The sequence below is a fragment of the Triturus cristatus genome, chromosome 10 (assembly GCF_964204655.1).
Source record: "Triturus cristatus chromosome 10, aTriCri1.1, whole genome shotgun sequence".
Taxonomy (NCBI): Eukaryota; Metazoa; Chordata; class Amphibia; order Caudata; family Salamandridae; genus Triturus; species Triturus cristatus.
The window spans coordinates 963541857-963554766 of record NC_140593.1 but is presented as its reverse complement, the minus strand read 5'-3'; the positions used below and the strand labels follow the sequence as shown (position 1 = coordinate 963554766).

Here is a 12910-nt window from a genome sequence, read left to right as displayed (position 1 = left end):
TTTTAGTAGCAGAGTAAGATGCAGGCAACAATCCATCTGGAGATGGACTGCTTCGAAGTCGCTAGACCTGTACGGAAGGAGCCATAATTTACAAATAACTGGTCAGGTTCTCAGTAGACCATTAGTTTTATCCAAATAGAACTTTAAAACCCGTCTAATATCCAGGGAATGAAGAGCAATCTCCGCTGGAGTAGATGGATGTTGAAAAAAAGTAGGTGAACAAATCTTCTGATTTAGATGGAAATCCGAAACCAACTTAGGGAGGAATTTCGGATGAGTCCTCATGCCTACCTTAGATGCATGCAACACTGTGTATGGCTCTTGATGGCAAAGTGCCTGGATTCCACTAACCCTGCAGGCAGATGTTATAGCCACAAGGAAAGCCATCTGAATTGTTTTCAGCTACCAATTACCTTTATGAGCGGGGTAGCTATTTGAATTGCTCCTGGGGCACCCTTCTGACACACTTATAGCGAAGCAGATATAGTGGGGGGGGGGGGGTGTAAGGGGTGGGGGGGGGTTCTCCTTGGAATTCCTGGAAGACAGTGTTGGGACCATAGTGATGGGGGGGGGGGGGGGCGGAATTACAACTGTGTTCTGGATAGGGCTATGGATAGTCACCCGCCCAAGCAGAGTACTAAGCCACTGTCGTCATCCTCCCTTGCAGCAGTTATGCGTAACCTGGGGTTCAGGTTATGCAGGTGCACCCTGAAGGCAGCGAGTATACCCGTCACTCATTGATTCACAACACTTGTAGTCACCTGGATCACATACTGGTTGGAGTGGACGAGCAGAACTTGGAGGGGACGCGTCTGGGACGGCTTCTATCCGATCATGCGCCAGTGTTACTTAAATTGCAATGGGGCGCTAATGTGTGTGCAGCTGGCTCATGCCTTCCGACTTCTTAGCGGATGCTGTGTGTCGTGATGCACCGGCGACTTCCCTTACTGATTATTTGGAAGGTAACCGGGGATCTGCTGCTTCTAGAGCTATGGACTGGGAGGCTCTCAAGACAGTCATGCATGGGGACTTGCATAGGAACCACCTGTGGTAACGTCAGCTGGAGGCTGAGCTGGGTGTGCAGAAGCATCAGTTGGCAGATCTTCACGGCTCCGAGGTGCTTTCACTGGAGGTGACGGAGGGGGTGCCACAGGCTTAGCGGGAGGTGCTGTAAACCTGGGACTCCTTAGATAAGTGTATGATCAGAGCTTATCATCGGCATCTCCACAGGGAGGGAGACAAATCTGGTAGACCTCTGGCATAGCTATTGCAGAGATACCAGGAAGTTCCTCTTGTCCTACATGTCAGAGCCGCCAGTAGGGAATTGGTGAAAAGTCACAAGAATATCCCGGGGGTTCTAGTGGACCACTTCCAGGGGGGGGGGGGGATATCATGCAGGGGAGGTTGATAAGTGCACCAGGCAGGGTTGTCCCCTCTCGCCGCTTCAGTTTCCTCTCGCCATTGGCACTTCTCCTAGGTAAGAAATTGGAACCATGGGGATTAGTTGGGGGGGGGGGGGGGGGGGGGCGCGGGGAGGGTTCCACGTATGTTGTTATCTCTCTCTACACAAATGATGCTTTGGTGTATGTCTGCTCCCTCTGCAAGGCGGTTCCAATACTAATGGGACTCCTCAGTGCCTTCGGTTGGGTCTCAGGCCTTCGAGTTAATTTCAGGAAATCCCTTTTGTTCCTGCTTGGCGGTCAGATCGGGGTGTCCTTCAGGCAGATTGTCTGGGCTCAGTCTCCACTGGGAAACGAAGGGCTTTAGATACTTGGATGTATGGGTAGCCCATACTGAGGACGTATACTAATGTCTGAATGAAGTTAAGAGTCGGAGCAGGCCTCAAGGGCTCTGTTGCATTTTGGAATAGGCTCTTCTTCTCAGTGATAGGTAGGGCTGCTGTAGCCAAGATGGTCTTTCTTCCTCTCTGCCATTATTTGGTTCAAAATGCAATGTTTATATATTGAGGTCGTGCTATACTGGACATTAAGCATTATTATTATGCAGCAAACTTACAGCATGCGGCAAGTTGGTTGGCACTACAGGATAATTGGGAGAAGAGACTGTCCCTTGACATGCTGGAGGACGACATGCTGGCGCGCTTGCTGATGTGAGGGGGTTGGCACAGGGCCATGGCAAATGCAACCTACTCCCCCACATGCAAGACCAAGGTAACCGAAGCAAAGCTACACAGCAGTAACAATCCAGGAAGAGCCAGGTTAAAAGGGTGAGGGGAGGGAGGGGAGGGTTGTTAAGTTAACACACTTGTAACAACATCTAGTTATTTTAAAGCCTGTATTAAAAGAATGTCTCTGAAGTGTGAATACATAGCTAAAACTAAGCAAGCTCAGTATGGATTACCAGCTGTAAAGTATCGGCACCTATAAATGTATGACAAACTGCCTTCTAATACAACAATGTACCAAATGTGTGCATGACTATACAAGGCTCAACAAAATAAAATAATAAAGTGTGTTTTAAAAAAAATGCAAGGGGGTTGGTCTGAGTGGGCAGTCCCTTACAGTGGTGCAGCAGACTGCAACGATTTGGGAGGCAGTGGTGGGAAGAGTGCAATGTAGGGCCCCCTTTAATAAGGAGATTTGTCTTTGGAACTTCACCCCGTTTAGGGCAATTGATGGGGATATGTTCATGAATCTCTGGAGGGCGGGGGATTGTCAGGTGGCGGGGGACTTGAATCCTGGGGAAGTCTTCATCACGTTCCAAGAGGCTCGATAGACTTGATGGGTCTAGGCCACTTCCCTCTTTGAAATAGTAGGTATTTCCTCCAAGAAGTGGTGTAATGACTAGTAGGAGGGAACAATGCAGGCGAAGAGACACGATTAAAAAGTGATGGCTCCTCCATACGCGGAGGGAAGAGGTGAAGGAGTTGCTTCCACCTCTCCTCTCACCACTCTTGACCGGGGGGCGAGATGGAGGACGTTGCGGACGGCACTGCCCAGTAACACCAGGACCGGTGTTTTCCATTGGAACTATGACTAGGCCTACTGGGTGGATACCATAACTGTTTTTTACTTACTGCGGAGCCCGAGCAACCTTGGCCGATGCCCGGTGAAGCTGTCCTATGCAGCTATAGAGGAGTCTGGCTCTGGTTCACCCCCCTCAGCCGTCACCTACCCAACCGGACATCTGACATTGTTTTTCTGCATCTCGCTGCTGCGTTTCCTTCCCTCCCCCGCCTCCTCCCAGCTCCACCATCCTATCTCTGGACTCTAGACTTTTGGTCCCTTCCTGAACTCGTAACACTGTTTCCTTATGTTAGCACTAGACCTAGTCTTTTGGCCGATGCCCGGTGGAGCTACCTGATAGCTATAGAGGAGATGGCCCCCTTGTCCGTCACCTACCCAGCCAGACTTTGGGCAGATTTTCCTTCGTCTCGCCTTCGCATTCTCCCTCCCACCACTTTACCCTGCCCCCTTTCACCCTCTATGCTCCATTTTCTCATCCCCTTCTTAATGTTCTTCCGTTGAGACCTAGCTCTTTGGTCGATGCCCGGTGGAGCTACCTGACAGCTATGGAGGAGATGGGCTGTGGACTTCCCCCCCCTCAGCCGGACTTTGGGCAGACTCTCCCTCGTCTCTCCATCCTATTTCCCTCCTACCCCTTTACCCTACCCACTCTCCCTTCTAAGCTCCTTTTATCTCGTTTTTACGCTCTGGAAATGTTTTTCTAGTAACTGATGTAACTGGTAACTAATGTAATTTTGTAACTTTGTGGAACCTTATGTAAAGTGCTCCGATACCTCCGGGTCTAGCCAGCGCTATATAAAACTCGAATAAATTTTTTTTTAAAAATGCTAAGCTGGAAAGCGTTGTGTGGGAGGTCTGTGCTAGTTTCCCAGCAGCCTCTCAGCCCTCCCTGATGTTAGGCGGGTTGCTTCGATAGGGAGAGGGGAGACATCGCATTTCTTTATTTTATAGGGCAACCATGGTGACATGGTAGCTGCCCCTTATACCTCACGAGCAGCCTGGGAGCGAGAGCTGGGGGAGTCTGTTGCAGATACTGACTGTGCGAGTGCATGTGTATTGGAGAGGAGGTTGTCCTGCAATCATAAGTTAAGTTACTTCACTTTAATTTTCTCCATTGCTCCCATTTGACTCCTAGGCACTTGAACAGGATAGACCCTCGAGGGAGGCATGAGGTGGGGAGTGGAGAGCCACCTTTTTGCACTTGGCCTGGGCTTGTGAACTGGCTCAGGGATACTGGAGGATATGGTATGGGGCAGCTCCTCCATGAGGGTGGAGGAGCGTCGCCCCACTACTCTCAGAGCAAGAAAAACGTAGATATTTTATTTTTCGTACATTTGGGGCTGGGTTAGGGCAGGGCTTGTGGCATGGGGAGAGGATTGGTTTGTGCACACTGACTGGGGTCGGCAAAACAGTCATGCGCACTTAACATGTTCCCCACCAGGCTGTAATGCACAGCCTAGTAAAAAACGTGCACAGAACCCCGTCTGAGCGCCGAACGACAGTGCTCAGACCAATCACAAAGCTGCATTGCAGCGTTGTGATTGGCTATGTGGAGCCTGGGAGCCCGGATGCTTCCTGCTGTTTTCCGGTTCCGAGTCAAAGCAACGAAGGAGGGACAGCGCCAACAGCTAAGAGGACAGAGAGAAGTATGTTCCATTTTTTATATTTTGTTCTCCCCTCCCCCGCCACCCCTGTTCCATGCCAGCCGCTACTGGATGTGGTATCTAAAATAGTAGAGGCAACAGACATTGAGATTCCTCTGACTCCATAGGCCTGTCTCTTGGGGGTAGTGGTGAAGCCCAAGGGTCGAACGATTCTCTATATGATGGCCAAGCTTATATTGTCATTGGCCAAACGGAAGCTGGACATCGGGTAAATGGGCACTCAAGCATCATTAGTGTCTTCTTGGCAGCTAGATCTCCTTGAATGGGGGGAGGCAGAGGAGATGCATATGATTTTTAATCGTACTGACGAGAGTGCCTTAGATGCAATCATGTTGTGGGGGGGTTTCTTTATAAATTTGCTAATGAGGCTGAAACTAGCTTGGTTGAGAGATCTGAAGGGGGGTAGGGTGATGTTTGTCTTCTTTGTAACATGGTAATGTAACTATGGCAGCCAATAGGGCTTCAATGTACTGTTCCTTTTATATTTAGTTTGATGACAGGGCCTCAATGTGCTCTTGCCCCCCTAGTCATTCTATCTGTCTGGAATTTCAGTTCAGCGATGTATATCACTATGTCTAAATGTTTTGTCATGATGTGTAACTGGAGTCTCCCCCCCCCCTATCAGAATGGAGTCACGCATTGCTTGTTTGTTTGCTTGTTTTTATTGCATAAACTCAATAAAAAGTATTTTTTTTCCAAAACTCATGCTTTGTAAGTTAGTTTTAATTTCCTAGACACTCAAATCTTTAATGTCTCTCTTTCCACCCTCACTCTCCATCCCCATTCTTACTGTAGCATCTTTGTTCCTATAAGTTTATATGATTCGGTGTTTCCCGCATAATCTTGGACTCAGTCACGTTGTCTTCTCAGCTACCAGCTGATCTTATATATGTCCTTTTCTAATTTGCATTTCATTCACTGACCAATAAGGCAGCCAGAAAGATATCCATTCACCTGGGCCTTAGGACGCCTTGCCTCCTCATTAGTTCTTCCTGTGGGAGCAAGACCAACATCCAGTCCTTTTCCAGCATGGCATTTCAAAAGGCGGATAGTAACTGCCTGATTATTAGCTTCCTTACCGCCGGATTACTTATGGCAATCATAAATGTAGCTCACTGTAAATGTTATTTGTTCCCCCAATGGGCGTGCATCTCCCATGTCTTTTTTATTTCACTAAGTGTTTGTACAGGTTTTTATTTCCTATCTTGAAATTGGTCTGATGAGGACTTTTTTTTTTTTTTTTTTTTTTTTTTGAAACCGTTTATTACATGTTAAAAAAGGTTACAGGTATGGGCCTACAACCATCCGGCCGGCCGCTAGAGTGGCAGAAGCATATGAGATACCTACAGTAAAAGTCTCTTGGCGGTGCAGATCGGTAAATCAGGAGATATCAATGGCGCAGGCCACATAACTCCAAGCCCACAATACGGTTTCCTTTTTTTCAAAACAGAACAACACAAAAAACCACACCCGCAAGGCAACCCGCAATCCAAAGTGACGGCACGTGCTCCTTAAGTGGGGGATCCCAACCAGCAGCCAAACTCTGAAGAGGGGAATGGGAATAGATCAAGGACAGGGGAACCACATGCCCGCGGCTAGGGAAGGGGGTCGGCTAGGGGGACGGAGCTGGTGAGGCGGCCGGTAGCAGTGGCGGCTCACAAATACCCCCGCGATAGGCGTTCCAGGGGCCCCAGATTTTCACCCACGCCCCAGGCTTACCCCTCGCCACATACACTACCTTTTCACGAAACATACACCAATCCATATGTTCTTTCCAGGCCAACACCGCCGGGGGCCTCTGGGATCCCCACAATTGAGCAATGTCACGCTTAGCTATCATGTATCCCAGAGTCACCCACCGCTTCTGCGGGACCGAATAGTCATTTGGTTCCCACACATTCAGCAAGCATCTCCTCGCTTCAGGCAACAGCGCGACACGCGTAACCACACGCAGGACCTCATGCACACCACGCCAGAATCGCTCCACCTTTGGGCACTCCCACAGAATATGCATGAAAGTTGCCAAAGCACCACAGCCACGCTTACACAATCCGTCACCAGCAAAGCCCATACGTAGAAGCCTTGGCCCCGTCACGTAAACCCGGTGGAGGATCTTAAGCTGGACGAAGCGAAGGCGAGCCGGGATGGCCACCTCCTTCGGAGAGGCCACCGCGGAGATCCAGTCCTCGTCGTCCAGTTCCAACCCGTCGGCAACCCAGGCCTCGCGGAGACTAGTCAGCAGGCACGATCTGTCGTTGATCAGCTTTTTATATATAAGGGAGATCGTGCTGTCTGGGACATGGCCATCCAGCACTCGGTCCTCCAGGGGGGAAGACTCCGGAATGGACGCGACATCCGGGAAGACGGAGCCCAGCGCATGGCGGACATGTAAGTACCGAAAGTACTCACTGCCTTGCAGCTGAAACTCCGTCTGCAGCGTCTCAAAAGTTTTGAATCCCCCCCTCGTCCAGAGATCTCCCACTGTGCCGATTCCGATCGTGTCCCACTTCTCGAAGCCCTTCGATGTCCACAGGGAGCCCAACCTCTCAGACGCATATAGCGGTGTCGCCCGGGTCAAACGGTCCTTCCACCCCATCGCTGCATTAGCCGCGTGCCAGACACGCACCATGACACGCGTCGGTCCCGTCAGACGGGAGTCGGGCGCGCCAGAGTAGAGCGCTCGATTGTAGTCGCCACCGGGCAGGAGCAGCTTGTCCATTTCGAATGCCGGGTTCAGGGCGGGCCCGTAAAGGCCATGATTAATTGCAGCTAGCTGGGAGGCCCAGTAATACCGTTTAATGTCCGGGAGGGCGACCCCCCCATCGTACCACGGGAGCGTCAATTTAGCCAGAGCAATACGCGGCCTCCCGTCCCAGAACAGGCGCCGCTGCAGGCTCTCCACCTCACGGAAGTAGCGCGCCGGAACCAAGTCCATAGTATTCTGAAGCGCATACAGAAAGCGCGGCAAGGACATCATCTTAAACAAGGCCGCTCGGCCAAGCGGCGAAAGCGGAAGACGCCGCCAGCGCGCAACGTCCTCCCGCAAGCGCTGGAGGGGGGGCAGCAAGTTCCGCTCGTAGCGGACCTCCGGGTCTAGAGTAATATATATACCCAGGTACCGGAACCCCTGGGAGGCAATCTGGATCGGGCAGTCCCGTGGTAGGGCCGGAGCCTCCCCGGAGAGCACATACACGCAGGATTTCGCCCAGTTGATGACAAGGCCTGAGTTACGACCGAAGGAGCGCAAAACATCAACCAGGACAATCAGCGAGTTGCGCGGGGAGGCGAGATACAAAAGGATATCATCGGCGTAGAGGGACACGCGGTCCTCATGCTCGGGGGTCCAGCGGAGACCACGGATGGAGGGGTGCCACCGCAGCCACTCCGCCAAGGGCTCCAAGGCCAATGCAAACAGGAGCGGTGACAAGGGGCAACCCTGACGCGTGCCCCGCCCCAGCGCGAAGGGGGCCGAGACTCGCCCATTCACCACCACCTGCGCCAATGGGCCCGAATACAACAATTTGACCCAGCTAATGAATCCCGGTCCAAATCCAAATTTCGCCAGCATCGCCCAGATGTATGGCCATTCAAGCGTGTCAAATGCCATGGTGGCGTCCAAGGACGCCAAGATGGCCGGCTCCCGCACAAACGGGACACGCGCGAGCACCCCATGCAAGCATCGCAGATTAAGAGCCGTGTTGCGATGGGGTATAAAGCCAGATTGGTCTTGGTGGACCAAATCGCCCACCACGCCAACCAGCCGGTTGGCCAGCACTTTGGCGAGGATTTTGGGCTCCGCGTTCAAGAGCGAGATAGGCCTATAGGATGTAACCCGCTCACGGGGTCTCCCCTCCTTGTGGATCACCACGATTGTGGCCAGACGCTGGTCCGGCGGGAGGGAACCCTGCGAGTGGGCCGCCAGGAACATGGCGCGCAGGTGGGGCGCCAGTACATCCGGTCGTAGCTTGTAGAGCTCGATGGGGATACCATTGGGGCCCATGGCCTTGCCGGATGCGACCGAGCGAATAGCCAGGGCAATTTCGTCCGAGGTGGGAGGAGCGTCCAGCAAATCCCTGTCCTCCACCGTAAGGGAGGGCAGCGCGATGTCCCGAAGCAGGGCATGGGAATCTTCCTCCGAGCAGGAAGAAACCGGGGAGTACACCTCGCGGAAGTAATCCGCGAAGCAGGAGACAATGGCTTCCGGCTCGGTGACAGGCACACCATCCCTCCCCTCAATCAAAGGAACCACACGACTCGCTCTCTCCCTCTTGTCCAACCACGCAATCAATTTACCAGCCTTATCACCCACATCATACAGTCGCCCCTGTTGCTCTCTACTGAGGCCCCTGGCCGCCTCCGTGACGAGGGCCCTATAGGCCGCCTGCTTGAGGTGCAGAACATGCAACTTGGCGTCGGTTACCCCGCTCCCCAGGTCACCCTCTAGTTCCGCAATTTCGGCCTCCACCCGGGTTACCTCCTCCCGCTCGCGCCTCCGGGCCTGGGAGATAAAGGAGAGGGCCTCCCCTCTGAGAACTACCTTAAAAGCCTCCCACAGGGAGATGGCCGAAGGGACAGACCCCACATTCTCATCAAAGTATCGCTGTAAGGATTTGATCAAGTCGGCACGAATAGTGGGGTCACGCAAGTACCAAGCATTGATTGGAGCCACCCTGCCCCCCCCCCCTAGGGAAGACATCGAAATGTAACAGTACTGGGGAGTGATCTGAAATGCCCCGCGCCAGATGGCACACCTCTCCCACCCTCCCAGCATGGGCCGCCGGGACAAGGATGTAATCAAGCCGCGAGAGGCTACCATGGGCACCCGAGTGGAAGGTGTATTGCCGCTGCGCGGGATGCTTTAGTCGCCAGCAATCCACCAGGCCCAGAGTATCTAAAAGGCCGGACAGCCAGGCCTGTGCCCGGGGGAGGTCCCTAGGGGGATGGCGATCCAGAGACCCAGAAACTACCGCATTAAAGTCCCCCCCAACCACCAGCAGGCCACCCGGGAGGTCCAGGAGGAGGCGCCCCAAATCCGCAAATGTAGTAGATTGTAACCCAGGCGGGACGTACACTGATGAGGACTTAAGTGATTTTCAGGCTGAAACATGTGCCACATTTAAGAAGCCCAGTCACAATAAGAACGGGGACTAACATTAGGGACTTGCACGATGGTAGGATTAAATCTGGGATAAATCTAACATCCCACTGAACTATTTGCTTCCCCACATCAAATTAGCTCAAACAATGAGCACAGACTTTTTCTGAAAGGCTAACAAGGACATTCAATTATTCTCTTGCACTATTAACCATTTAAATGTGAATGGCACATATTAATTTTCTCTTGCCTTGTATATGAATACGGATATAGGATCCCGATGACTGATTCATCTATGATGTACTGTTTGCTTAACTATTGAATTAAAATCTTCGTTGGCATTTGTTTCCTGTGTAGTGTCAATAACCAGCAATCCACCCTCAAATTTTCTTTCAGGGTTTATTTTTCACCTCAATAGTACACTAGTTGTTTCAGGTATAGCAAACTCTGAGTTGCACCTCACTGAGACACAAACTACTACACACTTGTAGAAATGGGTGTGCAGCTGTTATCACAGACTGATGAAAATGCACAAAGTGAACACTTCCTCACCACAGAGAGTGAAGCTGCCTAGTGCACAGTATATATACCCCACCAACCTACGGAGGAGCACATAAACAAGGGCATTCTCCACCAATACAAAGACATAAAACCGATCATTATGCACATGCAAACAAATTGAGAAATTCATCACAAACACTTAAAACCTATGGAGAGTGTAATGAAAGATCCACCAGTGACAACAGCTAAAACCAAACACACGGGGCCTCAAGAAAACGTTGAAAATTCTAAACATGAAATAAAACAAAAAAGTAGATCTAAACTTACCTTTCATTGAGCACATCATGGATTGCACTCAAGATGTTATCCAGTTGTTTAACCAGTACCTGTAAATTACAGTACATCCGATTTAATAACATTTCAGGGCTTCAGTCTAAACAAGTAGAGAGCATGGTCAATGAAAATGGTAGAAAATGCAGCTCAAAGAAGACTCAGATACACTGGTAAGAAAGTAAGAAATACATTGCTCACTATATAAGTGTTTGAGCACAACAGGGGAGACATTTCTTTGTCCGTATTGCTGGAGGCAAAGCAGGTTACCACACTGATAAGTGTGGCCATATTGCATATATTGTCTTGCCCCTGCTAGAGCCGTGGATCAATATCCAATCCACAAGCCTCATTCTCTCATTTATCATTAGCTCCTCTATAGAATCTCATGTGGTAAAAGAAAAAGGAGTGGGAGCATATGGGTGAAGAATCTAATGTTAAGGCGCAATAGCACTGGAACGTTTACCATAGCCTGCTCAGCACTCAATCCTGGAATGGAAAACAAAAAAAATCTAGATCTACAAGCTGCATTCCTACAGGAAACCCGGTGCCAGAAACCAATTTGAATGAAGCAAGACAGCTGTTTCAGAGTAAATGTAAAGGAACAACTGGTGACATGCTTTTTTAGATCACAATCCTGGCAACAACAAACTGTACTACAATACTCCTGCATATGCCCCCTGCAGATAGATCTTTTCACAAAGAACAAACGTTGTCACTAAGTTTTTAATGTGTGAAGTCAAGGACAGAATAACTAGCCCTTCTCCGACTTGGAATTTCCAAGGAATGGACATAATGGCAATCTATTATGGTACACTTTTCCACATTACAATTAAAGGTTTCCATGATCAGGCCTTTGGCAAGAGCCATGTCTAACTTCTCAATTTAATATGGGGGCGTTTAATCAAAATCATCTATCTGCCATATAAAAGGCTTTTAAAACTGAAAGCAATAAGCAATTTTGTCTTATTGATGTTTTTGTTTTAGCTACCTACACCATGAAACTGCAGTAAATTAAGTGAAGCACCTGAGAATGTATTTGAAGAAGCAGACATGTGTTGAGTACACCCTTCTCAGTTGCTCAAATGCACACTCTTAAAATGGATGCACATTAGAACCACCTTTTTCGTTCTCGAAATCCACAAGAAGATAAAGACATAGCTTTTTGAATAGGCCTTAGCAGCTTAGCCCAAGGCCAGACCAAGCGTGGGTCCTGCCTAAAGCTTAAGGATACCTTCATGGGTGACAGAGCGCTGTACAAATATACATGCAAAAACAACAATTGATGGACAGAATGCAGAACAATGTCATACATTCACCCCAGTACAAAGACCTGGGCCTAAATCCATTGTTTTTTTGCTCACCATGCAATTCCAGTTTGGACCCAGCCATATGCAAATCGGTCTTGAACCTGCGCCCAATGGGAATAGTCCAGCCCGAACTGCCAGGCCAGGCCAGACAAGCATCCTAGGACCGGTTTCAGGCTTTCAGCCGCCCTCAGCCAGGATTGCTTGACTCCAGCTGGGTCTGAACTGAGGTGGCAAAGTGACCTAAAGAAGAATGATGGATTCAACCCAGATCTGTGACTGGGGGCGAGTGTCTGAAAATGTCAGCGCTCCGTCCATCTTTTCCTTGTGTTTGCTTTGTTCACCCTAAGTCGGCAGGGTATGCCCAGACGTGGGTCCCTTGCTCACTTTGCCACTGGATTCAAGCTAGCCTGGCTGATGAAGGGTCTTACCCAGAAACCGATCCCAGGAAGTTTGTTTCCAGTTCAGGGAACACCTGGCATGGCCGTCCAGGCTGGACTGTCCCAAGAGGCACAGGGTCAAGGCTGATTTGCATGTAGCTGGGTCTGAACTGAGGTGGCAAAGTGAGCTAAAGAATGATGATGGATTCAACCCAGATCTGTCACTGGAGGTGAGTGTCTGAAAAATGTCAGTGCTCCGTCGATCATCTCCTTGTGTGTGCTTTGTTCACCCTAAGTAGGCAGGCTATGCCTGTAAGAAACTGGCTCTATATACACTGCACCAAAGTGAAGTACCATGTGTATGGAGTCCAAGGGTCTCCAGAGGTTTGGCAGAGGTTAAAGTTAAATAGAACCTTACTCTCTAAAGTGGTAGCTTGGTCGAGCAGTAAGGCAGTATCAGAGGACAGTATTAAGCATTTGATGTACACACTCAGTCAGCAAATTAATCCACACACTCAAGAACTGAACTCTAGGCCAATTGTTTAGTATAAACAAATATACTGTTTTATTTCTAGAACCAAACAAGCCTGGTACAGGTAAGCATAAAAATACTTTCCAGTAGTAAATTATTTGTATGAACAGTTCA

The 12910-nt window shown here is 49.9% G+C and overlaps 1 protein-coding gene across 1 annotated transcript in view; it reads right to left on the bottom strand.

Moving 5' to 3' along the window:
• The window catches only part of SMG1 (SMG1 nonsense mediated mRNA decay associated PI3K related kinase), a 1471505-nt gene that overhangs the window by 1290344 nt on the left and 168251 nt on the right, over positions 1–12910 (bottom strand). The window contains exon 5 of the mRNA XM_085628855.1: positions 10575–10633. Within this exon, the coding sequence (XP_085484981.1) occupies positions 10575–10633 (59 nt within the window). The remainder of the gene's footprint in view (positions 1–10574; positions 10634–12910) is intronic.